Below are 27,334 nucleotides of genomic sequence, written 5' to 3'. Positions count from 1 at the left end.
CAAAGGCATGGAGGCGTTGAAGGAGCAGAGCAGCTGAAGGGAAATAGCACGGCCGTCTGGAACGATCATCCGTTCTTCTAAATCGCCCTTGACAAGATTCATGTGAATCCGCGATCGAAGCCGAGTCCGATCCTCACACGGAAACGTTTCGCAGACTTGAAAGGAGCTAAGGAGACTCTATTTGCCCGTCCGCAAAGCCACACACCATGAGTTCCAGTGGGGGTGATGCGAAGCTGTTCGCTAGGGTATGTTAATATGCTTGCTTTGGTGGTCATCGGACCTACCCAGGTAATGGAAGTGCGACCAAGCACTCCATTGACGCATTGCCTTATCTTCCCCTCGCTTCCCCCTCACGTCGAGTTCTGTCTTGGAGCGTCGTCTAATGACGAAGCTGGCTGGCATTCTTGCCCCTTGTATTTCGCCAGAAGCCCACCTGCCGTTGTATACTTGCTTCCATCAGATCGATTATCTACTTATATGATTCAAAATCACTTTTCCCTCTATGTTCATCGCCGTGCTCCCTTATGCGACCAACTATGGCTTACCATTCTCTCAATCTTCACAGGGCAAAGTCGCGGAGCTACGACAGGAGCTCAATAGCGGCGGCAAGAAGGATAAGAATTTCTCAGCGAAGAAAATCGCGCTCAAGAAGATCGTTGCCAATATGACCATGAGCAACAATGACATGGTCGCCTTATTTCCCGATGTGATCGGGTGTATGAACTTGCCCAGCCTGGAGATAAAGAAGATGTACGTCCCTAGCGAGGATTACGGATACAACGCGCAGGCACGAACACACGACTAACTCTGTACAATAGGTGCTTTCTCTTCCTGGTCAACTACTCAAGGATGAAGCCCGATGTCGCCTTGAAGGCGCTGCCCATATTGGTAGATGTATGGACGACCATGTATTGATAAATGCTCCTATTCATAAGCTAACATTGGGTCTCAGGATATGGACGACTCGAACCCGCTTGTGCGCGCGTTGGCTCTGCGAACTATCTCATATGTGCACGTTCGCGAGTTCGTCGAAGCAACAGTTCAGCCTCTTAAACGTTTGATGGGGGACATTGATCCTTATGTTCGCAAAACTGCAGCTTTTTGCGTTTCAAAGCTGTACGAGCACGATAAGAAGATGGTTGAGGGCTCGGACCTCATCGATCGGCTCAATCGAATGCTCAAGGATGAGAATCCAACCGTCGTGTCGAGTGTTCTTGCTTCTTTGACAGATATCTGGGGACGAAGTGAATCGATATCCCTGACGATCGACTATGCAAGCGCCTCAAAACTTGTTTCTATCCTACCAGACTGTTCTGAGTAAGGAGACCTGCCCTTGGTCCTTCCCTATGCTCTGTCCGCGCTGCTAACAATTAACTAGATGGGGGCAAACTTACATCCTTGATGCTTTGATGTCATATGTGCCTCAGGACACAGCAGAAGCACTCCTGCTCGCCGAGCGTGTAGCTCCTCGCCTTTCCCACTCCAACTCCTCTGTTGTCCTCACGTCGATCCGTGTCATCCTCTATCTCATGAACTACATAGCCGATGAAAGGCACATCACTTCTTTGTCGAAGAAGCTATCACCACCTCTTGTTACTCTGCTGTCGAAACCTCCAGAAGTGCAGTACTTGGCTCTCCGAAATGCGATTCTCATTTTACAGAAAAGACCCGAGGTTCTACGGAACGACATCCGAGTCTTTTTCTGCAACTACAATGACCCGATTTATGTCAAAGTGACCAAACTCGAGTTAATATTCATGCTGACCACGAAGGAGAACATCGGCATCGTGCTAGCAGAGTTGCGAGAGTGAGTGCAATGCTCCCCAGCCATATGTCCATTGACTGATTCGGTATAAAGATATGCAACCGAGATCGACGTTCATTTCGTGCGAAAAGCCGTTCGTGCCATCGGGAAACTGGCTATCAAAATTGAATCTGCAGCACGGCAGTGCATCGACACTCTCTTGGAGTTGGTTAACGCTAAGATCCCTTATATTGTGCAAGAGGCGACTGTGGTCATTCGGAATATCTTTCGCAAGTATCCCAACCAGTACGAAAGCATTATCAGCAACGTCATTCAGAATATCGACGAATTGGATGAACCAGAAGCAAAGGCAGCCATCATCTGGATCATCGGACAATATGCAGACCGCATTGAGAACTCAGACGGACTGCTCCAGGATTACCTGGCCACTTTCCACGACGAGACGGTTGAAGTGCAACTCGCCCTCTTGACGGCCACCGTCAAGCTGTTCATCCAACGCCCTACCAAGGGTCAACAGCTCGTACCTCAAGTCCTAAAATGGTGCACAGAAGAAACAGACGACCCGGATCTCAGGGATAGAGGGTACATGTACTGGCGTCTGCTGTCGACCGACCCGGCTACCGCGAAGCAGGTCGTGATGGGCCAGAAACCACCCATCAGCGCGGAAAGCGAGAAGCTGGATTCGCGGACCCTGGAAGAACTCTGCTTGAACGTCGGCACGCTGGCAACTGTGTACCTCAAACCCGTCCAGCAAGTTTTCCGCTCTGCGCGGACCCGACGATTGCAGTACAGCCCTGCCCTGCAGAAACCTCAAGACGAGAACGGAAGTAGTGCTTGGCAATTCCTCACAGGTACTGGGGCGGATTCAGGCGTTCTGGCCAATGCATCGCCGACGAACGGTTCTGGTACCGGTGCAAGCAGCATGAATGCCGCCGTGAGCGCCGCAGACATGTACTTCAACAACGTCGGAAGCCAGCAGATGGCGGCACTCGACCTGGGTGGTCGAGAAGATGGCGGTGCTGGCGGCGGTGGAGCCTCGCAGACTCAATACGTGGTCAACCAGAACCAGCAGCAGGTGTACCAGCCTCAGCTGGCTGGCGGGGCGGCGACAGGCGAGTTGCTATTGTTGTAATGTAGGATAGATCTTTTCGATTCTTCTGTAGGAAATGTTTTCTTATACTTAAATCTAGCATTGTCGGCCGCAGCCCTTCGTGATACCTGCATAATCCAATTATGGCATTCTCATATCTACTCCGCTGTGGTTACTTCAACCCGACTATATTTTGAATCTGAACTTTGGCGTGGAGGAGGAACCGATGCCCAAGTCCCAAAAAAAATACTTTTTTCTTTTATCCGCAGCCGGTGCGCAACGAGAGCAAAGCTATTGGTTTGCTGCGAAGCTCAGGGTATAACAGCTGCTTGAAACGAATTTCATGCCCCATGCCGAAATTGAACGCCAGAGAAGCCCAAGTACATAATAACCAATGAAAGAACTGAGAACATAAGTGATGACAATGTTCAAGACATGACATGGCGTTCCTTAATCCTCCATCCTTTCCAAGCCACCACGACTGCGTCGAATCCGATCGTCCAGACTATCTTCCTGGAGCTGACGATGGAGTTGACCAACAAAGCGGCCGCGTTCAGAGCGCTGCTTTTCGTCTGCCTCGCGCTCTTTGTCTTCCATAGCTGTGACCTCGGCAATGCGTTGAAGACGCTTTTGTTCCAGCTCGTCTGCGTTGGACATCATCTCAGCCAGCTTCTTTTTGCGTTCCTCTTCCAGATCCATTTCTTTGTTACCAGCAACTTCATCTCTAGTATTCAAGCTGCGTTCCCTAGGATTCGAGTCTCTGGGTTCCTTGTTATCTTTCCTGTCGTTGCCTCGGTAGGATTCTGGCCGATCATGGTTCCGAGAGTCTCTGTGATATCCATCGCTCCTGTCCTCTGTCCGGCGTCTATCAGGATAGTGATGATTGCCGCGTCGAGGAGATGGCGAACCATCTGCATATGATCGTCGCCGTGTGGAGTGGTCATATCGGTCATCACGGTCCTTGTATCTGCTGGAATGTCGGTCTCCGTCGTCCCTATCCGCTCTGCGGTCTCTCTCAATCCGACGATCATCCCTCCGATCACGGTCTCCGTGCTCATCTCTGCGATCATCCCGTCTATCTCTCTCATCTCTGTAATCTCGATCATCCCCCCGCTTCCTGTCGGACCGGTCTGGCAACAAGGGAGACCGAGACCTGTGCCGATGTGATCGATGGCGGTGAGAACGGTGTGCATCCTCATCTCCATGTCTCGAGCGTCTATGGCTGCGATCCCGATCGCGATTCCGATCTCGGTCACCACGGTCACGACGGCGTTCCCTATCCCTATCACGATCTCTATCACGATCCTTGTCACGGATATGCTGACTCCGTCTCACCGATTCCTTCACCATATTCTCATAAGCAGCCTGCTCGCGTTTCTTGATCTCGAGCAACGGATCCGCCATGACCTTCGCCATGGTGTCCCGGGGGTTATTCACAGGTGGCGGGGCGGCATTAGCCGCCACGACATCAGTCCCCTTCTCCAGCTTCTTGCTCTCATCATTTTTGAGTAGAATCCCATCAATGCGGCGCTTGCCCAATAGGTATCCTTCCATCTCTTCGGCATAGTGACCTGCTGCGCTCGACGGCGCCTGGTACATCCAATCGACCCGATTCAGCTGGCGACCTTTCCCCGAAGCTTCATGCAAGCGCTGTAGTTCTTGAATCTGGCGCTCTTCTTCCCGTTCACGTCGGAGTTGCTCGATGCGTTTGCGTTCCTCTAGGGCTCGTTTCTCTTCCGCCCACACGCGCTCCTGATTGCGGAGCAGCGACGGATGCCATGATCTGATATGTTGGTGAATAAGAGTGATACAAAAAGGGATACTTGAGGCTGTGGAAATGTAGGTACTTACTTCTTTAAATTAAGATCGCCACCCATTTTGACAGTGATGACGCCGTGACGCTGCGATGGTTGCGGGGGAAGAGTTGGTGAAGCGCTTGAAGATAAGGAAATCGGAGTTGGGCTGAATGCCTAAACAGGAAACGACGGAAATCAGGTTGCCACCATTATTGGTGCCTTTAATTTCAGGCATCAGCACTGGCAAACCTGCAGCAGCACAAGCCTACGGACAACATATGCTCTACTATGTTAATTAACCTATGATATATTAATTCACTGAGAGTTCTGCAGTGATAGACGGCCATTACAAACACTTCATAGGCAGTTTGATTGAGACATAACATTAGTAGATACATGGAAGCAGAAAATAAATGGCTTGAAAGTGATCAAATGGTTGGTGAAGGAAACCTGATAACTGCAGGCAACTAATGAAGCAGCTCCCTGCCATCCATGTACATGAAAGAAAATAAAACATGTACCCGAATCGACTTGAAAGCTTAGGTATCTGCACAACCGCCCGCGCTTTCGTAGATCTCTCGCAGAATATTAAAGGACGAAGGAGACAAGGCAAGGACAGATAGAGATCATATCTCCTCCCGTACACGTAACACATACAATCTCCCTCTTCGATAGCTACCCGTAAATCTCAGGGAGAATGCTTTGCAACTTACGTAGCGTCATGGCCAGGCATTCTCAACTCTCCCAGCCTACCCAGCTTCGAGGCATAACTCGCCACACCTTGCATTCTCCACTTCGCAAATCATTGAGCTTGAAGCTCTCCACCTTCACCTTCTTGCTTTCTCTGCCTTGTTCCCATGCGCGAATCTTCTTCTTGGTACCATCCCAGTCAACGACAATACCGACATGATCCGGCTTACCGACTTCAGCATTGTATTTCTGGTGCATCGTGCCTCGGTGGCCTTGGAACCGCGCGTTGCGGAAAGTGACGATATCTCCAGCTCGGATCTCGTCGTTCTGTTGCACAGATGCATTGGCCAAATTTGCGTAAACCAAGGCACCATAGGCGCGTGTACCGACAGGGAGGAGTGCATCTTTTAATGGACTAAGCAGATGCTGGACCAAGCCAAACGGAGTACCATCTGAGACAGTTGTATTCTGAATAGTGTTCACGGCATCCGAGATACGTGTACCAAATTGCGCATGCGCCTTCTCAAGCTGGTCCTGGCGTGGCTGCAGCGGTGGAGGTTCGTGACGCTGCTCCAAGGACACATCCGAAGGATTTCGGGCGTCATATGCCACTGTGATCACGGTCTGCGAATAGTCCATGAACAGGACATAGACATCTTTGGAAATCGTGGTCTTTCCGCCCCGCTTAGTGGACGTCGACTCCTCCACTTCCAAGAGAACATCCTTGCGATTTTGGAAAACAGGCGGAGGGAAATTAGGCTGTGTCCACCAGAGAGAGCCTTCCGCCAGATCCACATCCATAGCAATGAAGCCTTGATCTATGGACGGACGAGACGCATCCATAGATCTCCGCAGATTAGGCTGGCCTCTAGGAATGTCTAAAGATGCACGATTACTTCGTGGCGCTGACGGGGGTGGCGCGCTAGGTGGCAGAGTGGGAGGAGGCGCAAAAGAAGATCTCTTTTCCAGAGGCGGAGCTGCTGATCTTTCCGAGGGGCTTTGGACGGCGGGAGACGCGTCGTACATGTCCTCGGAATCATGTTCAGCAGCCTGCGAAGGAGCCACCGGGGGTGACTCTGGGCGGCCAAGAGGCACAGGTGGCACTCTCGGTGCGGGCACACCATGCTGAGGGGCAGAATAGCGATATGGATCATATTCTTCTTCCCTTCCGAATGACAGCTCTCTGTGAGGAGGCGGCGGTGGTGGTCCTCTAGGAGACTCAAGAGAAGCGCCTCCGCTGCTCTTGGGTGGCTGAATGGGTGGCGGCGGTGGAACGGCTCTGGGCGCAGAAGGAGGTGGTGGAGGAGGAAGGCGCGTCTCTTGAGGGCTTCGTGGAGACACAACAGAATGATCATCGGTTATAGTACCTTCGTCAACGCTAGAATCGCGGCCATGAGATTTCAAGGCATCTTTGAATTTGGCTCCAGACGCGATATCCGTATCGTAATCCCCATCATACTCGGTGACTTCCCCCTCAAGGTCTTCACCAGCTTGGCGAGGTTGCGAGACCGCGCTTGCTCTGCTATCCGCAGTTGATCTACGGCGGATATTGCCAGGAGGTGGCGGAGGAGGAGCCCTGCCCTGGAACTGTGGTGACATCGGTGGATTTGTTGGGATCGGCGGAGGCGGGCGACTCATTCTCTTCTCCGAGGGGAGAGTAGGAGACTTTGGAGAAGTAGGTTCGTAGGTTGAGGAGCGCCGCGAATCGAGATGGTCCGGAAGGGAAGGAGCCGAAACCGACTGAGCAGCTGCAGGCCGTTCCTGCTCCGCTTCGGTGGCATTCAGAGAGAGATCCTTCGTACGTACAGAGAGTTCGTCGTCCGATTCTTCACCGAGATCAGCAGAAGTCGCAGTCTTCGGCGGAGGAGGGACAGGTCGAGAATCTCCTAGATGTCAGCGCTGCCTAACTCAAGATATAGCGAGACATAATCGTTAGACTCACCACCTGGAACAGCCGGTGGAGACAGCGGCCGGTCCTGAGGAATTGGAGGCGGAGCGGGCCGTGTTTCTCTCGGCGGAGGCGGGGGTACTGGACGCTCTGTAAGATGTAAGTGATGGTCCAAGTTGACTGCGATCATTGTCCGCAGGAGAAACAAGGATGCGTACCCTGAGGTGCGGCAGGCCTCTCATCAGGAGCGCGATGAGAAGGATCCTCCTCCACGACGTCCTCTATATCAGGAATTTCCTGAGGAGGATGCTGTTCGGTGACGGAAGCAGGCTGAGGCACATCCTCTTCCTTCTCTACGTTTGGAGAAGCTGCTGTTGGCCTAACGGCGTTCATTCCCGGCAGCGCCATCACGGGGACGGGTGGAGCAGTTGCTGGAGCAGCCCGATCTGAGTCTTCCGTCTTTTTCTCTGTCTCCGCAGCCGCCTTTGGTTTGCGAGGTCCTGCGCCCGGAACAGGCATCCCACCCGGAGGACCAAAGAACCCCATCATACCCATACCACCGCTCATCTTGGCCATCCTTTCCCTGAGCTCCATCCTACGCTTGATTTCGGGGTCGATCTCTTCCTCTTCCTCTTCCTCGTCCTCTTCTTCATCACTCTCATTTCCCTCGTCCTGTTCAAGCTTGTCGCTAGCCTCTTTCTTTTTCTCAGGCTCCGGTGCTTGACGAGTCTCGGTCCCAGAACGATCTTCGAGGTCCTCCTTGCTTGTTGAAGTCTCTTCTGCATCTTCAGTATCAGCGGCGGCGGAGTAGTCAGCGTCGTTAGCATCACTGGCCGGCTCTGGTCCAGGCGGGGGCGTTCCTATCTGTCCCTCAGGTAGAGGGCCAGGCTTCACGGTCTCGACACTGTGATCCCTCGCCGATGGAGCTGCACCAGAGCCTTCATGCTCCTGTTCTTCCACGGCGATGCGGTCCTCGTGAGATTCAATACGCTGCTTAGGGGGCCTCTTAGCCTTCTCCTTCTTTTGAGCTGCTTCAGCATGGCGAGCCGCTTGCTCCAATTGCTGCTTCTGCAAAAGAGCAATTCGCTCTTTTAAGCTGGTTGGCTTTGGCTGATCTTCCGCCCCTTCTTCAGTTGCTTCGGTGGGTGCAGGTCTGCTCTCAGAAACCGGAGGCTCACGCATAGCACGCTGCTGTACTTCCGTATCGTCCTCCCGCCGATAGATCTTCGGAGGCGGCTCTCTCGGCGGAGGCACATAGGAATTCTTGCTTGGGGGTGGCGCAACAAACGGTTTCTTGATGAATGAGGTCGGATTCTGGCCGCCGAAGCCCCCTGGCTTGTAAGGCGCGATAGGCGGCGCAGCGGGTTTGTTGAAAGCCGCGATCCGGTCCTTAAATGATGACCCACTAGGTTTCTCTGCGACCGGGGGACTTGCTGTTTTAGATGCCGATTTGGTGGCTGGCTCTTTCGGCTCACTTGACTCCGAGGGAGCGGTCGGCGGGGCCGCCGGAATTGGAGCTTGAGCTTGAACTGGCTGTGGCGGAGAAGAGGCCTCAAACGCCGGTGCTTCCGCAGCAACCGGAGGTGATCTGGGCGGTTCGAGTACAGGTTCCTGATCGAGCGAAGGGGCGCTCTCCGGTGCTGGCCCCGGAGAGGGAAGGCGTTCTGCATGAGTTTCCGCAGCAGCAGGTTCGGACGGAGCGGCAGCATTGGCTTCTTTCTTTGGTCTGCTAGGGCGTGCCGGCCGCGGGGGGGCAGGAGGTTCATACCTCTCCACGAAATTCTTCGGGAAGATGCCTTCTACCTTGACCCCCGAGTCATTCGTGTACTCGCCATAGTACCACTCCGCATCTTCCTCGGCAGTAACGGTTATGATTTGGCCGATTGAGAAATTAAGGTCATCATCGTGGTCCGAAGTATACTCGAAGACCGATTTGACTGTGAACGGCGGGCTGGACATCTGGCAAGCCGAACTCTGTTGCGAAGAAATTGTTTGTAGTCGAAATATCAGGCTAATTGACACTAAATGGTAAGGTGGAAGCGCTGCGGGTGGTCCACAAAGGAGGGACGGAGAAAGGAGCTCTATATGATATTAAGAGAAGCCTTCCTGGACGATCTTAATGTAGTCGGTCATATGGAAATGCACTTTGCGAATGAAGGAATGTATGCTGGATGCAAAGAGAGTAATCTGTCAGCCTGATCGATCCACAGTATGTACGTCAGAGTATATGCCCCTAAGGCAAGCGAGCACCCTGAGACTGATGACTGAATTAAGTCACTCACTATACAAGGGACACTGATCTTAGATGAGACACAGTGCCTGTGTGATTTAATGCCAAGGACGTAGAAAATAACGGGACGAGTAGTTTAGAGAAGACGAAGAGGAGGAGACATCGAGGGGAATCACGGAGGTGGCAGTAGGCTCGTAGCAGCGAGTGGTGGTCGTCACTGTCAGGCGGGACAGGGTGCTCCACCACGGGCGATCAGCGGCTACCTAATAACATTGCTCACTTCTATTTCACTTTTTACAGAATGGTGGTTATCCGTTAACAAGATACACTGGATCAAAGGACTACTACTTTAAGTACTCAAATTTCCAACTGTATCTTCCTTTGGTGCTTACTTTAATTGAATCTCAACTACATCATCCCACTGCTGGCTCAGGAAAAGCTTTCATCGAATCCGGGGTTTGCCTCGTGCCGGCCCGACAAAACACCACTACTGTATCTGCCTCTTTTTCTTTGCTTTTCTTACTCTGCTACTGAGCACAACGATAGTGTCGCTGCTGAGGTCATCCAAATTTAAAGCTCATCATGTCCGCAAATAAACCTATTCTCAAAACTTCTCTTCCAACTGCACATGCAGCCTCCTCAACAGCAGCACTACAAAAGCCCAACAGTGCACGTCGTGCGCCACCCAAGTTGAAGGCGCCCGAGCAGCAAAAGGGCCAATTTACGAACAGGCCAAACGTCGATCCACGGCATCTCGCAATCGCCATGCACCATGCTCACCAGATTCAGGCACAGAAAGACACAGAAGCTCTAATCCTAGACCGCATCCTCGAGCTTGTCAATTTTCCTCCTTCGCCGTCAGCCGACCCGGCCGCTCCGTCTGCTGAAGATGCTCGAGCTTTCAAAGCAGCCCTTGTTCCCTTCCAACCTGCCGATTACGATAATTTGATTCTTGAACGAAACATCGAGGGCCTTTGTGGATATGGTTTATGTCCCCACGAGCACCGCAAAGAGGACATTAAAGGCAAGTTCAGGATCACATGGGGTGCCAAGGGTAGTGGTCCCGGGGGTCGTGGCCGCGAGATGAATATTATCCCGAAAGAAAAGCTCGAAATGTGGTGTTCGGATGAATGCGCCGAACGAGCGATGTATATACGGGTGCAGTTGGCAGAGGAACCTGCATGGGAGCGCCGGGATGGGAGCCACGCCAAGGAGCTCGTATTACTCGAAGAAGACAGAGCAAGGGCACGGAAAGGAAAGAGCAAGATGAGCAGTTCAGCCACCTTGAAAGAAGTCACTGGTCAATTGGAAGACCTCCACATGGAAGGGACTGAAGGGCCGAATGATCTTGCCAGCGCCATCTCGGGCATAACCCTTGATGCCGCTCGCTCTCGTGAGCTTGCCATGGAACGTGGAGATGCGAATCCAGCTCTTCAAGCCGGCAGAGTGGATATAGCAATCAGAGAGAATGAGGATCTTTCGCACGAGGTCACGCCCCCGCAAATGCGGCCAGGCGATGACAAAGGAGGCTCCATTGAAGGCTACGTGCCAAAGGAAATGTGATCTTGATATGCATCAATCTCAGCAGGTTTGGCATGAGCCTGGTCGCGAGAGAGTTCCGATGGGGTGTTTCGATTTGTGGTTCTACGGCGTCTTTGTATTTATGATGATACCCAATTTACTGTTGTAGATAGACTGAATAATCTGAATCTGATCCAATGCGGTGCAGTTGATGGTGCAGTTCGCACAAAGAAAGGTTGCGACTCTCTGATGACATCCTGGACATCATGCAGAGATAACCTTCTACGCAGCGTCCGCGCGGAGGCGGATAGTAAGCAAAAGGAGAAATTTTGGCAATCAAGCGTCATCTCCACCAGGAGAATCGGCGACACCTTTCTCAGCGAGAATTATGTTCATTCCTGTGTCTCTAGGCTACATGATAGCTGCGAAGCCAGCCAGAGCAAGCATGATTGAGCACGCCATAGATCGACCGAAGACAATCATTAACTTTTTTCATCGAGGCTCGAGGGTGCGCGCATCTACCGGAAGCGGCGGGGGCGCTCCTGAACCTGCTGCTGGGAGACGTTGACAACGTTGACCTTGAGGTTGTCGAACTGTAGTGGAGAAGATAAGTTAACGGACTGCTTTTAAACCACGAACAACCGCGTTGAGAAGCAGAACTTACGCCCATGGACTTGAGGAGGTCCTTGGTGTCGGCATCGACATCGAGCTGGCCGGACTCGGTCTGGGAAACATCCAGAGCGGAGACCTCAGGAACGTACTGATCCTTGCGCTCACGCTCCTCCTCCTGCAGCTTGAAAGAGATACCGCGGACAGGGCCACGCTGGATACGCTTCATAAGGTGGGTGGTGTAACCAGCGATCTGGTTTTTCGTCAGCAAGTCATATTCCGACTGCTGTACGGCTCAGTGTTGGATTGCCTACCTTGTTGCGAAGACGCTTCGAGGCAATGATAGCGATCTCATCGCAAAGACGCTTGTTGGTCTCGAAGTCGAGCGTCAACTTGGGGTAGTAGCGCTCGATGATGACCTTGGCGGACCTCTTGACTGTCTATTGAAGAGAAACCCAGTTCGTCAGAATTGACACTCTTTTGGCGCTCATTCGAAGATAACTCATGATGCTTTATCTGTAACTTACCTTGGTTCTAACGCGACCCATTTTGGCGGTTGTGTGCTGGCGGGATGGATGTTCGGAAGACGAGACCTAATCCTTCCTATTTTCTTGCTATATTGGAGAGCCTGGTGTGCGGAAACCCTAACTCTGATCACATGATAAGACTTACCCTCACTAAAACGCCAAGAAATTAGTCGCCAGTCTAACCTTTTGCATCGAAGTACACCTTTCCCAATGAGGTAAGTAGATATCTAGGTTGTTTTCAGACTTATCAATGGAGTACTCAGATGAGTGCTGATTGCCAAACTTGCGCCATTGGCAGCACTTCTTGTGAGTTTAGAATGATATTGAATATGTTCATTTGCCCCCAGAATAATTTACATAATGCATCCAAACTTTATATCACTAGATCAGTAGGAAATAAGAGTAATCTAATCGTACAGCCAGCCCTCCGTATCGCCAGATATAGACCTCGTAACAGACACTTAAATAGAGCTGAGGGTCCTCAAAAGGTTTCGTGCAACGTCTTCTCTACCTTTATCGGGCTGATCTGCTACAGACATATCTTGTCCCCTCCGAGCATAGGGCAAATTTGCCAATTTGTCCAACCTGGGCACCACACGTTGGTCCACACGGGCGGCCGGGGAAATACTTGTCGAGCTTGGCTTCTGGTATTCCTCAATACCATAAGGCGCCTTAGCAGTGGCGCTAGCCCGGTATGACGCGAGGCCTATTCTACCGTCCGAGTCAACCGAAGCACGAATGGGAGTAACCCAGTACTTTGCACCACCAGGGATGGATGCGTCGAAGTACCCAAGACCTGCTGGCGAGCCTTGTTCAATGAAAGTCATGGCGTTGAGATCTTCCACCGCAATACCACCAACACCAGCAATAGCCTTAGCTGTTTTGCCCTTGAACCGACCCTTCGGCCGCAGGATACGGGCCTGCACAGGGCGTTGGTATGCCTGGGGACCGAATTTCGGGTGGTTGTATATCAGAGCGTGAGACCGCGTATATGAGAGACCAGCAGAAGGGTGTGTCTTCGGGGGACCAGATACAGCATACTCCGCAGAGGAGAGTTTGGTACCAGGAGATTGGTAGTACTTGTGTCCGATACGGTCGCTAGGGACGGCGGGGGGCGATGGAAGATCCAACAGTTCAAATACCACGGGGCCAAGAGAGAAGGGATCGGCTCGCAGCGATTTGATGTACCTTTGGAACTCTTCCTCGGTGACATTGAGCGGACCAAGTGCTTCTAGATCCTCGCCGTTATCCTGGGCTTGCTTTCTGCGTTCAGCAGTTCGCTTGGTAATGAAGTGTTCACGAAGCTTCTGAAGTAGCTCCGGCTTCCTCGCGCGCACTTTATTTAGATAAGCATTGAATTCCGCCTCTGTCTGTCCCGCCAGCCAAGGCCCAGAATGTCTGAACTGTTTAGCACCAGGCTCCTGAAGGCCTTTGCTCGTATCTGTATTGTCAACCACGGATTCGAAAGGGCTTTGATGTCTAGGCACCATGCTAGTCGCGTAGTTAACCTTGGAAGGAAGGGACATGGGCATGTGAAGCTCCTGGAATTTCTCCAAGGTCACCGTGTGGTCGGCTGCGGATTCGAAGTCTGTGACATGTTCAAATGTGTCGAGTACGTTGAGGCGGACGACAGGCCGGGACGACTTTTCCGATGTCGATTTTGCAGGAAGCGGTCGCTTCAAACCCCAATCTCCTCTCGCTAGCGATGAAGCCGGGGTGACAATGGATGCTCGGATCGGATGAGGCAGGGTTGCGGTGCCAGATTCGAAAACGGTCTTCGAGGTTGCATCTTGCTGGGGCAACGGCAAGGCTGAGGGAAGCGCGAAAAGACGGGACTTCCGAAGAAGATTTGCCGTCGGCGATAACCTAGCTGTCGCCATGGGCGTTATTGAAGACAATTGTAATGTCTCGATGGTGTCTCTTCGATGCGGAGTGAGCTTGAGAAAAGTTGATTGCACCGTGTATGCCAAGCCGAGTACGGTGAGTGGCAGCACCCAGAAGCGCAAATTAGTTGATTTCCCCAACAACTACTGATTACACCGTTGTATTTCTAAATGATCCAGAGAGGTATATTATCATTCTTATTTCGTCATGGACTTCAACATGGTTGAAATATTTTTTCAAAGGCCCAGAATATATATGCATTGAGCTCTATTTCTACACTATACTCGACCTTTTCTTGCTGTTCATGCCCCAACAGCCAACAACGACTTGACTGTTTCTGTAACCGATTGCTCCAATGACCGGTACTGAATTCCCAAGACCTCGATTGATTTCTTGTTGTTAAAGCCGTATACATCAGCCGGAGTATCATCTGGCGAGTCCTTGGAGGGTAGTCTATCAGCCAGCTCAGGATATGCTTCGCGAATGATATCAGCGACAGCCTTATTTGAGAAATAGCCGGCCGTGAGGAAAAATCTTTGGCCGCCTGCTTCCGGGACTTCGATAGCTCTGACGTGTGCCAGAGCAACATCACGGACATCTACCCACAGGAATGTGCCCGTAGGGGGAAGGCCGTCTTTGCAATGGCCGCGGACCATCTCGGCAATCCGCTTATTGGAAGTGTTTATGGCGTCGAGCGAGTTCAAGTAATGCACGATTGGACCCAGCACCAACGGTGGGTTGATGGTTGCAATGTCAAAGTTGGGTTTCTCTTTTTCGACAAAGTCCCAAGCAGCCTTTTCTGCAAAAGTCTTGGGGTAGGCGCATATGTCAGCCAAGCACAATGCGAAATACGAAACTGTATACATACCTTACTACCTCTGTAGGTTGCAGAAGGATCCAGCGCTTCTTCCCAAGTAACGGGGTTCCAGTTCTCCTCGCTGTACTCCTTGGCATGCTGCTTGGCATTGATAATCGCCGCAAAAGATGAGGTGATAACGACTCTCTTGACCGTTGGTGCGTAGGCCATGATCGCCTTGAGAATACCCGTCGTTCCCTTGATTGCAGGGTCCAAGAAGTCCTTCACGGGATCGGTAACATTGAAGTGGAAAGGAGAGGCAGTGTGAAGGACGTAGTCGAATGGTGGATTAGATTTGACAGCCTTAAATGCGATTAGCTTACAGCTGCTGGACGAACCACACCAGTGAAATTGACGGCCTCAAGAAAAAGCACTTACCTCATCGAAAGCTCCATCTGCTGCGACATCTTTGACAATAACAAAAGACAGCTTCTCCTTTGGTGTATTGGGATGAGCTTCGAGAATCTTCTGGCCCTTCTCCTCGGATCGAACAGTCACTACGACATCATATCTGTATTGCGTCCCCGTCAGCTCACCTAGAACAGCTTATGGCTTTAGGTCTCCTGCACTTACCCACGTGCCAGCAGCACATCGATACAATGAGCAGCGATGAAGCCACTTCCTCCTAGACCGAGCATTAGGCTACAGACCCAATGGCAGGATAGTACTTGGAGATGCTTACCAGTCAGAAGAACTTTAACCATTGTGCCAGTGATTGAGAAGGGTCTGGTTGCATCAAATGCCTAAGCGGGGTATACAAGTCAACATACGTCCCTGAGGAGGCACACTGTCTTTAAGTAGTCTTCCATCCCACGTCTCTCGTGGTCTTCCCCACTGTTATTGCGACCCAGTGTTGTGGTTGTCATTGGACTCGCAAATCAGAAGTGTCGTGGTGATTACAAATATCACAGAAAGTTTGCGTCAATCAAGGCGGAAATAGATGGAAAGAAGACATGGTTAAGTCCGTCGGATTAATTTCCTGGAGCTAACACTCGAAATGAAGTCCATTCAATATTCCAACCTTTCTTGGGCCAGAGCCATTTGGGGAGGGGTAAGATGTCGGTCTGGTGGGGTTTCTCCGACCAAAAGCAGATGACGTCGGAGTCGAACACTGATCAAGTACAAGGGAGGAACTTCAGGCGTTAAAGGGAGTCAGTTCTCGGGGGTATCATGGCGCTGTTATAACAGCCGATTTGAAAATGGGCTGCAAATTATATAGAGGCTTTTAATTATACATTGCAACTAGCCAATTACTCGTCGGTTATGGCTAATCCATGCTGGCATATCACTTCCAATGCCTTGACCCTCCGCTCTAGAATCGGAACTATACTCTCCTTGAAAACATGACTGATTTCGCGACTAATACCGAGTGAAATACTCCTTTATCAATTCTGAATGATGCTTTGAAAATACTTGGTGTACCTTGTTTCACCCATGACCTGCTGTGCTCAGAGTTGCCGGGTTGACAGGGCCCTTGTGCTCCTTGAAGAAAGCAAGGAATGCACAACTATTTTAACCCTTTCCTGTGTCAATTGACCTAACTAATGAGAGTGAATCTCTCCAGAGGTACCTTGGCTGTATTGCAAAGGGAAGCTCTTCAGAAGCGAAGAATCACGCGCAAGCTTGCTACAAAGACAGGAGCAGCAATACATTACCTTCCCATAGCTTGAATTCGTCTGCATCAGAATATACTGTGCTCTGGGACCAGATAGCACATGCTGAATGGACTGGTGCCGGACTTGAGAGAGGTCAATGTCTTGTCCCTCGAGTAGGGCAACCGTCCAAAAGGTCAACCCTGTTTGGAAATTGTTCCTTGTCACACACGCGACAGGGTTTCACGGAAATGGATCCTTAGTCTTCCTGCTAACCGAGCTCGGATGGTATGCTCTTAGAATGAATCAACCGTCCGTTTTGAGAACATGGGATTGTCACGGTGCTTTTGTTCCGATGTAGAATGCTTGCAATCAGGCGTAGTATTCCAGGAGCGACTGTGTAAATATTAGGCATTGATAGTAGCGCAAGAATGAATTTGGGCTCTGCTCTAGAACGTTGCTTGCGGACACGTGCAAGACACCAGGGTCATCTGATGAGGTCACATTTGGGATCCCCAGTAGTGCCCGAGTCCATGAAACAGAAAGCTTCGGTTGCACAGTCTGGAATTTCAAGTTGTTGATGAACGAAGCGGCATAATGAGAGCCCCTAGCATCTTAATCCTTTCGAAAAACTCTAATCAGCTTGTAGTCCCGAAGCTTTTATTGACCAATCCAGGCGATTTGTATGTAGAACCGCAGTAAGGTATCTCTCGGCTAGATCTCAAACCGGTGAAGAGTTGCCTCAAGACCATCTCAGCTCCATGTACAAATAGCGCATTGCAATAATCATCCATACTGGAAAGGGTTGTGTAGTTTCTAGAAAAAAGAGGTTGACCAAGTAATAGCCAAAGTGAGTAATCAGTTTGGGCTGGATACTGAGCAGATGCCCCAGGCGAAATCAGGTGTGGTCCGTGCACGATCCCGCCAGGCTCTTGAGACGTTCACCTCATCCATCACTGCTACTGAAGCCCACTGCTGTCCCATCGACCTCCTGTCTTTTATGTCGACCTCGTGTTAAATTGCATGCCCTAGAGGTTGACTTCAAATGTCCACCCTGGGGTGTGGTTTACCAACATGGCGCAAGCAGGTCCTATTACGGACATCACTCAGCGACTCTTCAGTGAGTTGAAGTCCAAGAATGAGGAGACGCGGGTAAGAGCTTCATTTGAGCTCTACGATAACGTCCTGGCTATCTCGAGAGGTAACACTTCGCACTTCGGTCGCATCCCGAACTTGGCTAATATTCAATGATTTCGAACCCGCAGATTGGCCTCCGGAGAAGTTCCTCGAATTCTACAACGCTGTCAGTCAACGCATCGCGCAGCTCGTGGTCACCGGCAGTGACGCACATGAACGCATCGGCGGCCTTTTGGCTCTCGATCGCTTGATTGATTTCGATGGTGTCGATGCGGCTCAGAAAACCACTCGATTCGCTAGTTATCTGCGCAGCGCCTTGCGCAGCAACGACAATGCTGTGTTGGTCTATGCAGCTCGATCTTTGGGACGTTTGGCGAAGCCGGGCGGCGCTCTTACTGCAGAATTGGTCGAAAGCGAGATTCAGTCAGCATTAGAATGGCTTCAGTCTGAGCGACAGGAAAGCAGGCGCTTCGCTGCTGTACTTGTCATAAGAGAGCTTGCCAAAGGCTCACCAACTCTTCTTTACGGCTTCGTTCCACAGATCTTCGACCTCATCTGGGTCGCTCTGCGGGACCCCAAGGTTCTTATCCGAGAAACAGCCGCGGAAGCGGTCTCTGAGTGTTTCGAGATCATAGCCGCCAGAGACGCTCAAGTCCGACAATTGTGGTTTGCAAGAATATACGAGGAAGCACTTCTGGGCCTTAGGTCAAGCAACGTGGACTCGGTACATGGATCGCTCCTAGTACTCAAGGAGCTTCTCCTCAAAGGAGCAATGTTCATGAACGAGCATTATCGGAATGCATGTGAGATTGTTCTCCGTCTAAAGGATCACCGTGACCATAAGATCCGGGCCCAAGTTGTCCAGACGATTCCTATACTCGCCTCCTACGCCCCTGTCGACTTTACAGAAACATACCTACATAGGTTCATGATTTACCTGCAGGCGCAACTGAAGAGAGACAAGGAACGAGACGCAGCATTCATAGCGATTGGAAAAATCGCCAATGCGGTCGGTGCTGCCATTGCACAGTATCTTGATGGAATCATTATCTACATACGCGAAGGATTGGCTCTGAAAGCGTAAGTCTCTGCTCTCAAGTCATTGAAAGTGAGCTAACATTTGCTAGTCGAAATCGAGCTGCTGTAAATGAAGCACCAATGTTTGAGTGCATCAGCATGCTATCTTTGGCTGTTGAGCAGGCGCTCAGTAAATACATGGAATCTTTGCTTGACCCTATATTTGCATGCGGGTTGAGCGAATCACTGACGCAAGCACTTGTCGACATGGCTCACTATATCCCGCCTATCAAACCTACCATTCAGGAAAAGCTCTTGGATATGCTTAGCCTGATCCTTCATGGGACGCCCTTCCGTCCTCTCGGTTGCCCAGAGAGCAGGCTACCTCCCATGCCGTCATTCGCAAAGGACTTCGCTCCACAAGAGTTGCACTCTGATGCAGAAATTGCTCTGGCACTTCATACCCTGGGGAGTTTTGATTTCTCCGGTCACATTCTCAATGAATTTGTGCGCGATGTGGCCATTAATTACGTTGAGAACGACAACCCTGAGATTCGGAAGGCTGCAGCGCTCACCTGCTGCCAGCTTTTTGTCCATGATCCGATCATCAATCAGACAAGCAGTCATTCCATACAGGTTGTCAGTGAGGTTATTGATAAATTATTGACTGTCGGGATCGGTGACCCAGACCCAGAGATCCGACGTACCGTACTATGGTCACTGGACCGCAAATTCGATCGTCATCTCGCAAGACCTGAAAACATCCGCTGCCTGTTCTTGGCCGTAAATGACGAAGTATTTGCCGTTCGGGAAGCTGCAATTTGCATCATTGGCCGCCTTTCGAGCGTCAACCCAGCCTATGTGTTCCCGCCACTACGAAAATTGCTAGTGAATCTTCTGACAGGGCTTGGGTTCGCGAGCACAGCCCGACAGAAGGAGGAGAGTGCTCAACTCATCAGCCTATTCGTATCAAATGCGACCAAACTTATTAGATCGTATGTCGATCCTATGGTGACAACCTTACTTCCGAAGGCGACGGATGCCAACCCAGGCGTCGCCTCGACCACATTGAAAGCTGTCGGGGAACTTGCGAGTGTCGGGGGCGCGGAAATGAGAAATTACCTCCCGCAGCTCATGCCAATTATCCTGGACTCGTTGCAGGATCTCTCTTCGCATGCTAAGCGAGAGTCGGCTTTACGGACACTGGGCCAATTAGCCAGCAACTCTGGCTATGTCATTGATCCGTTTCTCGAATATCCACATTTACTTGCCGTGCTCATTAATATCATCAAGACTGAGCAAACTGGGTCACTGCGCAAAGAGACTATCAAGTTACTGGGAATTCTTGGTGCTCTTGATCCGTACAAGTACCAACAGATCAGTGAAATCGAACCCGATGTCCACCACATCAACGAAATTCAGACAGTTTCTGATGTTGCCCTCATAATGCAGGGCCTCACGCCTTCCAACGAGGAGTATTATCCAACCGTGGTCATCCATACCTTGATGCAGAATATCTTGCGTGAGAATTCTCTCGCTCAGTACCACTCTGCGGTCATTGATGCGATTGTTACAATCTTCAAAACTCTGGGTTTGAAGTGCGTGCCGTTTTTAGGGCAGATCATTCCCGGCTTCATATCGGTCATCCGAGGTTCGCCGCCTAGCCGCCTAGAATCCTACTTCAATCAGATGGCTATCTTGGTGAATATTGTTCGACAGCATATTCGAGCCTTCCTTCCGGAGATTATCGAGGTCATCCAGGAATTTTGGGATTCATCGTACCAAGTGCAAGCGACTATCTTGTCACTTGTCGAAGCGATAGCCAAGTCTCTGGAGGGTGAGTTCAAAAAGTACCTGGCAGCCATGATTCCTTCAATGTTGGACACTCTTGAGAAGGACAACACGCCTCGCCGCCAGCCTTCAGAAAGGATTCTCCACGCGTTCCTCATCTTTGGCGCCAGTGGGGAAGAATACATGCATCTGATCATCCCATCTATGGTACGGCTCTTTGAGAGAGCCCAGAATCCTCAAAGTATCAGGAAATCGGCCATCGATAGCCTCACAAGGCTGTCGCGACAAGTAAATGTTTCTGACTTTGCATCTCTGATGATTCACTCATTGGCTCGGGTTGTTGCAGGCAACGACCGGACCTTAAGACAAGCAGCCATGGACTGTATCTGTGCTCTTATCTTCCAGCTCGGCCAGGATTTCTGCCACTACATAAATCTCCTGAACAAGGTCTTGACGCATCACCAGATCAATCATGTCAATTACCAGATTCTAGTTTCCAAGCTCCAAAAGGGCGATCCGCTGCCACAGGACTTGAATCCCGATGAGACTACGGGTACACTGGCGGATGAATCTAGCTATTCTGACATTGGCCAGAAGAAGATGGTTGTGAATCAGCAACATCTGAAGAACGCTTGGGATGCCTCTCAAAAGTCAACGCGTGAAGACTGGCAGGAATGGATACGAAGATTCAGCGTGGAGCTTTTGAAAGAATCACCTTCACCAGCACTCCGGGCATGCGCCAGTTTGGCCGGTATCTACCAGCCATTAGCAAGGGACCTCTTTAACGCAGCATTTGTATCCTGCTGGACGGAGCTGTACGATCAGTATCAAGAAGAGCTCGTACGCTCAATTGAGAAGGCTCTTACTTCACCCAATATCCCTCCTGAGATACTCCAAATACTTCTCAATCTTGCTGAGTTTATGGAGCATGATGATAAAGCTCTTCCCATTGATATTCGTACACTTGGCAAGTACGCCGCAAAGTGTCATGCATTTGCCAAGGCACTCCATTATAAAGAGCTGGAATTTGAGCAAGACCAGAACTCCGGTGCCGTGGAGGCTCTGATCACCATTAACAACCAGCTTCAGCAGTCTGACGCCGCTATTGGTATCCTTCGCAAAGCCCAAGCCTACAGGGATGTAGAGCTGAAGGAGACATGGTTTGAGAAACTTCAGCGATGGGAAGAGGCACTTGCTGCTTACAAACGCCGTGAGAAAATTGATCCAGACTCGTTTGGTGTCACTATGGGCAAAATGCGGTGTCTGCATGCGCTTGGCGAGTGGAAGGTATTATCTGACCTCGCCCAAGAGAAGTGGAACCAGGCTTCGCTAGAACATCGCAGAGCCATTGCTCCCCTAGCAGCAGCAGCAGCATGGGGACGAGGTCAGTGGGAGCTGATGGATTCCTACTTGGGTGTGATGAAAGAGCAGTCCCCGGATAGGTCTTTCTTCGGTGCAATTCTCGCGATCCATCGAAATCAATTTGATGAGGCGACAATGTACATTGAGAAAGCTCGGAACGGCCTCGACACGGAACTATCAGCTTTACTTGGAGAGTCATATAACCGTGCCTACAACGTTGTCGTCCGTGTTCAGATGCTTGCTGAATTGGAGGAGATCATCACCTACAAACAGAACATTGGGGACCCTGAGAAACAGGAGTCAATGCGTCAGACATGGAACAAGAGGTTGCTCGGCTGCCAACAGAACGTTGAAGTATGGCAACGCATGCTCAAGGTCAGGGCGCTCGTCACTTCACCCCGCGAAAACCTTGATATGTGGATCAAATTTGCCAACCTCTGCCGTAAATCCAATCGCATGGGACTTGCCGAGCGGTCTCTTGCATCTTTGGAGACTGTTGTCACTGACAACAATGGTACAAGAACTATCGCTCCTCCCGAAGTGACCTACGCTCGCTTGAAATTTAATTGGGCTACTGGTCGCCAGCGTGAAGCTCTTCAGATGCTGAAAGAGTTCACTGCAAATCTGACGGATGATTTGAATCGCTTTAACGCGCTCATGGTATCACAGTCCGATCATAACGGAATCAATGGTGTCAACGGAATTACAGAGGCAAATCATGCGGATATGATGGGTCTCCGTGAACGTATTGGCGATGTAGCCAAGTTCCGCAAGCTGCTTTCTAAGAGTTATCTTAGGCAGGGAGAGTGGCAGACAACTTTGCAACGAGGCGACTGGAAGCCCGAACACGTTCGCGAGGTTCTTGGCGCATATTCTGCGGCCACGAAATACAACCGCGACTCGTACAAAGCCTGGCATTCCTGGGCTTTGGCCAACTTCGAAGTCGTGACAACGATTGCCAGTCAGACAAGCAGGGACGGGAGTATCAAGCCCGTAGTCCCTGGCCATATTGTGACAGAGCATGTTATACCTGCCATTGGAGGCTTCCTCAGATCAATCGCTTTGTCGTCCACCTCGTCTCTCCAGGATACCCTGAGACTGCTGACCCTTTGGTTCACTTACGGCGGTGACCAAGAAGTTAATAATGTTGTCACAGAAGGCTTCAACGCAGTGAACATTGACACCTGGCTTGCGGTAACTCCACAACTCATCGCTCGTATCAACCAACCAAACCTCAAGGTCCGAACCGCTGTTCATCGCCTCCTGGCCGAAGTGGGCAAGGCCCATCCGCAGGCGCTGGTGTACCCATTAACCGTTGCGATGAAATCGCACATTACCCGCCGTTCGCAATCCGCCAGCACCATTATGGATAGTATGCGGCAGCACAGTGCTACTTTAGTCGAGCAGGCCGATCTCGTCAGTCATGAATTGATTCGAGTCGCGGTTCTGTGGCACGAACTCTGGCATGAAGGCTTGGAGGAAGCCTCTCGACTCTACTTCGGTGACCATGATGTGGAGGGCATGTTTGCAACTCTGGCGCCACTGCATGACATGCTTGACAAGGGTGCGGAAACGCTGCGTGAGGTTTCTTTCGCGCAGGCGTTTGGACGGGATCTTGCAGAGGCGAAGCACTATTGTATGCTGTATCGTGAGACGGAAGAAATTGGCGATCTCAACCAAGCTTGGGATCTCTACTATACTGTATTCCGCAAGATCAGCCGGCAGCTCCCACAGTTGTCGACTCTTGACCTCAAATACGTCTCTCCCAGGCTCAAGGACTGTCATGACCTTGCTCTTGCTGTTCCCGGAACCTACCAGAGTGGCAGACCAATCATCCGGATCATCAGCTTTGATCCTATATTGCACGTGCTTCAAACTAAGAAGCGACCTCGACGCATGACTCTGAAGGGAAGCAACGGAAGCTCTTACATGTATGCCCTTAAGGGACATGAGGACATTCGGCAAGACGAGAGAGTCATGCAGTTGTTCGGACTTGTGAACACTTTGCTTGATAACGATGGCGAAACCTTCAAGCGACATCTTTCCGTCCAGCGTTTCCCTGCAATCCCATTGTCTCAGAACTCTGGTCTGATAGGATGGGTCTGCAACAGCGATACATTACATGCGCTGATCAAAGAGTACCGTGAAAGTCGCCGCATCCTACTCAATATCGAACATCGTATTATGCTGCAGATGGCGCCAGATTATGACAATCTCACTCTGATGCAAAAGGTCGAGGTCTTCGGATACGCCATGGACAACACTACTGGAAAGGATCTGTATCGTGTTCTGTGGCTCAAAAGTAAGAGTTCCGAGGCCTGGCTTGAGCGTCGGACGAATTATACAAGATCTCTGGGAGTCATGTCGATGGTGGGCTATATTCTTGGTCTGGGTGACCGTCATCCGTCCAACCTTCTGCTGGAGCGCGCCACAGGAAGAGTGGTTCATATCGATTTCGGTGACTGCTTCGAGGTGGCAATGCACCGTGAGAAGTATCCAGAGAGGGTGCCCTTCCGGTTAACTCGCATGTTGACTTTCGCCATGGAAGTCAGCAATATTGAGGGAAGCTACCGTATCACTTGCGAGGCTGTTATGCGCGTGATCAGAGACAACAAGGATTCCCTTATGGCCGTTCTGGAAGCAGTACGTTTTGTCCATTTTTCACTCAGTATTTCACTGAAGTTGGTATTTTGAAACTAACATTCGATATTTTACTATAGTTCATTCACGATCCCTTGATCAACTGGCGTTTGAACATTCGCGAGTCACCAGAACGGCCGCCGTTCAGCACTGAGCGCCGACAGTCGATTACGTCCGTCATGAACCTTGAACATGGCGTTCAGCCCAGCAATTTCTCCCGTCACCGTCGCCCATCTATTCTCGACGGTGGTATCCTCGATGTCCAGGAGGGCATTCCGCCCGAAGCCCGTGAGGCACAGAATGCACGAGCAGTGCAGGTGCTTGCTCGGGTCAAGGAGAAGCTCACAGGTAGAGACTTCAAGCCCACTGAAGAGCTCAATGTGAGTGATCAAGTGGACAAACTTCTCGCGCAGGCAACGAGCGTGGAGAACATATGTCAGCATTGGATTGGATGGTGTAGTTTCTGGTGATCTTCCTTCTGCAGTCTAAATTTTCTGGAGTCTTATAATGGCGCGCATCGTGTTACGGTGGATTCTTGCACGGCGTTGATATTCCCCCTTTCTTCCCTTTTTTTGTATGTATGTCTTCTTGCCGTTATTACGTTTTTCTCTTTCACTCTTCTCGACTGCCTCAATTATCGGTGCTGCATCGTTGTAAGCAGTTTTCCCGAGGAAATGGGGGACATTCAGGGATCTGTATGTGATGATTGTTGACACTCGCACGGAGTAGAGCAGCATAAATGGTCTGCGATAGACATCATTACAGTTGTGAATCTTTAAAGCTATTTGAATCAACTGTTCTCGTGCAGTTCATTTCGACTGATTGTTCTATGAGTGGCACTTGCATGAGCATCCACTCACAAGCCGAGGTCGCCAGCGGTCCGTGACTTCAGCTTCCATCTAAGAAGCGGAGAAATTCTGGGCGATTGATCTCGTTTCCTCTGCATCCTCACCTCTCCTCCGTCTCATCCTTCTGTCCGTGACTCTATCCCAAGCGGTGAAGCATCTATTTTGATGCTTGCCCGAAGTCGATGAACCATGACGCCCGCCGACGCAGACGCCCATCCTCTCGTTCGCAACGCTCTCCGCATCACCCTGAGCGCCAAGGAATACAAGCTCCTCCACGAATACATCATCCAGCGCACTCCTCCTTCCATCCAAGACAAGGCTCCCTCGCCAACTCGATATGAGGCCATCGTCCGATCAAAGAACAAGCACAATGAAGCCGCGCTGCGGGCCTCCCTGCGAGTCTTCCTCGTCTCCGGCGGAGTACTGAAGCTCGTAGAAGCCATCGTCCGCCGCATCCAAGGTGATCTGTCCAAGTAAGTTGTGCAATATCGCCGGAACAAATTCAGAATAATAGTAAAGAGCGCTAATCCTGACGCTTTGCTCCAATGCTAGGAAGAAACCCCGCTCCTCAATCCTGCACTCCCCCAACTTCCGTCTCTCCCTCTCGCTCTCCCTTGTCATCCTCCTCCACCGTTTCCTCCATCGCTTCTTCGTCAAGCTTCGCACGAACCTTCGCACAGATGACGCGAGGCCCTTCCGCGAGCGCAACCCGCGCGTCTCCAGGGCACTGACGTCGCGGTATGCCCCTGCCGTCGGGGCAAGTATGGCCGGTTTCGCGCTGGGCATCTGTCCGCAGACGCAGCTGCGTATTACGGCGGCTATCTATGCGGGGACGCGGACGATGGAGTTTGTGTTCAATGCGCTGGACGAGAAAGGGTGGTTCGGGGACCGGCCTTGGTGGTTCGCGAGCTGGTTGTTGATGCCTGTGTCATGTGCGCAGCTGTTCCATGCGTTTGTTTTTGATCGCGAGACTGTGCCCAAGGTATGTCCTCTCCGTATTTGCGCGCTCCTGCGAGAGCTTCTGCATCGAAAAGGCGTGTACTGATTGATGCTTAGTGGTTCGGAAATGTTCTGTTCAGGTTGTCCCCCAGCTACATCCGCGGTCGACCAGAGAGTCTGCCGGCGGGATTTCCATGGCCGGACAAGGAAGCTGTGGTCGATGCACTGGCAAACATTGCCAGGTTGCGGTGGCCGTGAGTTCTATGTTTCTATGAGAGCATACAGTACCCAAGTTACTAATTCTATAACGCACAGAGCATTTATTTCGCCAATTCTGCACCCTGCCGACCCCAATACTCTGCCATCGGCAGTCAAGTTCATTTCACCTATTACTGGGCCCGCACACCCATCTATTTCTAGCCTGGCATGTGCTTTGCTTCACCCGAGCAGCCCCAGCTGCGGCACAGCATTCCTGCATCATATTCTCCTCTCAGTGCCACCCCTTGCTCGGTTCCTGACTACCGTCACCCTGGCACTATCGGTGCTCAAATTCAAGACAATCTTGTCTCACCCAATCTCGGCGGTGAATAACCTTTCAAAGAAGATCATCAAGCTGACAGCCATTCTGTCCGCTGCGACTGGGTCTGCATGGGGCACCTTGTGTCTCTGGAATGCTATCCTGCCACGCTCTGTCCTCCCCACGAAGCGCTTCTTCCTCAGCGGTGCAGTTGCAGGCATGCCGTTTGCCTTCTTAGAAAATAGTCGTAGCATCTTCATGTACTTCTTCCGGCTGGCCGTGCGCTCGAAGTGGGACGTTGGTGTCAAACATGGCCTTTGGAAAGGCTGGAAGGGTGGAGACTTGTGGATCATTGTCCTCGCCTGGGCGGTCATGGGCTCCTTGCTGGAGAACAGACCATCCGCTGTCCAGGGTAAAGGTGTCAGGAAGTCCTTGGCGTGGTTGCGAGGAGATGGGTTTGTTGACCCTGTGGAGGCTGCGGCGAAGAAGAAGGCCAGAAAGGCATCTACCCAGAAGCAGCCTGGCAATGAGGCGCGAGCGTAATGTACTCGGGACCCACGGTCTTGAGCGTCCTTTTTCCATCAAATGCGCCTATGCACTCCCCGCACTCCACTTGACTCCTATTTCACTTTCAA

At 51.2% G+C, this 27,334-nt stretch overlaps 9 protein-coding genes across 9 annotated transcripts, besides 1 other annotated feature; 4 read left to right on the top strand and 5 right to left on the bottom strand.

Moving 5' to 3' along the window:
* Positions 1-206: 206 nt before the first annotated feature.
* NFIA_085740 (putative AP-2 adaptor complex subunit beta) lies at positions 207-2,897 on the top strand (the record flags this gene model as incomplete). The annotated part of the gene is made up of 6 exons (XM_001260515.1): positions 207-245; positions 566-750; positions 819-894; positions 953-1,317; positions 1,379-1,807; positions 1,859-2,897. 6 exons carry the CDS (start codon positions 207-209, stop codon positions 2,895-2,897), a joined length of 2,133 nt encoding a protein of 710 aa, XP_001260516.1.
* Positions 2,898-3,305: 408 nt separating this feature from the next.
* Positions 3,306-4,732, bottom strand: cwc25 (U2-type spliceosomal complex subunit CWC25; the record flags this gene model as incomplete). Its single annotated transcript, XM_001260514.1, has 2 exons — positions 3,306-4,638; positions 4,707-4,732. 2 exons carry the CDS (start codon positions 4,730-4,732, stop codon positions 3,306-3,308), a joined length of 1,359 nt encoding a protein of 452 aa, XP_001260515.1.
* Positions 4,733-5,386: 654 nt separating this feature from the next.
* NFIA_085720 (SH3 domain protein) lies at positions 5,387-9,188 on the bottom strand (the record flags this gene model as incomplete). Its single annotated transcript, XM_001260513.1, has 3 exons — positions 5,387-7,224; positions 7,284-7,379; positions 7,448-9,188. 3 exons carry the CDS (start codon positions 9,186-9,188, stop codon positions 5,387-5,389), a joined length of 3,675 nt encoding a protein of 1,224 aa, XP_001260514.1.
* Positions 7,849-7,877: a microsatellite.
* Positions 9,189-10,041: 853 nt separating the features above from the next.
* Positions 10,042-11,022, top strand: NFIA_085710 (Rtr1/RPAP2 family protein phosphatase; the record flags this gene model as incomplete). The annotated part of the gene is made up of 1 exon (XM_001260512.1): positions 10,042-11,022. One exon carries the CDS (start codon positions 10,042-10,044, stop codon positions 11,020-11,022), a length of 981 nt encoding a protein of 326 aa, XP_001260513.1.
* A 476-nt stretch (positions 11,023-11,498) lies between these two features.
* On the bottom strand, positions 11,499-12,137 carry NFIA_085700 (40S ribosomal protein eS17; the record flags this gene model as incomplete). Its single annotated transcript, XM_001260511.1, has 4 exons — positions 11,499-11,573; positions 11,645-11,842; positions 11,904-12,029; positions 12,117-12,137. The coding sequence occupies 4 exons, from the start codon at positions 12,135-12,137 to the stop codon at positions 11,499-11,501; spliced, it is 420 nt and encodes a 139-aa protein (XP_001260512.1).
* Positions 12,138-12,577: 440 nt separating this feature from the next.
* Positions 12,578-13,996, bottom strand: NFIA_085690 (mitochondrial 37S ribosomal protein bS1m; the record flags this gene model as incomplete). Its single annotated transcript, XM_001260510.1, has 1 exon — positions 12,578-13,996. The coding sequence occupies one exon, from the start codon at positions 13,994-13,996 to the stop codon at positions 12,578-12,580; it is 1,419 nt and encodes a 472-aa protein (XP_001260511.1).
* Positions 13,997-14,302: 306 nt separating this feature from the next.
* NFIA_085680 (SDR family oxidoreductase) lies at positions 14,303-15,560 on the bottom strand (the record flags this gene model as incomplete). The annotated part of the gene is made up of 5 exons (XM_001260509.1): positions 14,303-14,809; positions 14,869-15,159; positions 15,235-15,367; positions 15,430-15,481; positions 15,539-15,560. 5 exons carry the CDS (start codon positions 15,558-15,560, stop codon positions 14,303-14,305), a joined length of 1,005 nt encoding a protein of 334 aa, XP_001260510.1.
* A 1,962-nt stretch (positions 15,561-17,522) lies between these two features.
* Positions 17,523-24,865, top strand: tor (putative TOR pathway phosphatidylinositol 3-kinase TorA; the record flags this gene model as incomplete). Its single annotated transcript, XM_001260508.1, has 4 exons — positions 17,523-17,649; positions 17,714-18,665; positions 18,713-24,398; positions 24,476-24,865. The coding sequence occupies 4 exons, from the start codon at positions 17,523-17,525 to the stop codon at positions 24,863-24,865; spliced, it is 7,155 nt and encodes a 2,384-aa protein (XP_001260509.1).
* Positions 24,866-25,432: 567 nt separating this feature from the next.
* NFIA_085660 (uncharacterized protein) lies at positions 25,433-27,242 on the top strand (the record flags this gene model as incomplete). Its single annotated transcript, XM_001260507.1, has 4 exons — positions 25,433-25,716; positions 25,796-26,225; positions 26,300-26,436; positions 26,498-27,242. 4 exons carry the CDS (start codon positions 25,433-25,435, stop codon positions 27,240-27,242), a joined length of 1,596 nt encoding a protein of 531 aa, XP_001260508.1.
* Positions 27,243-27,334: the final 92 nt, after the last annotated feature.

Source organism: Aspergillus fischeri, genomic scaffold (assembly GCF_000149645.3).
Source record: "Aspergillus fischeri NRRL 181 1099437636264 genomic scaffold, whole genome shotgun sequence".
Classification (NCBI taxonomy): Eukaryota; Fungi; Ascomycota; class Eurotiomycetes; order Eurotiales; family Aspergillaceae; genus Aspergillus; species Aspergillus fischeri.
This window is presented reverse-complemented; position numbering and strand designations above follow the sequence as displayed.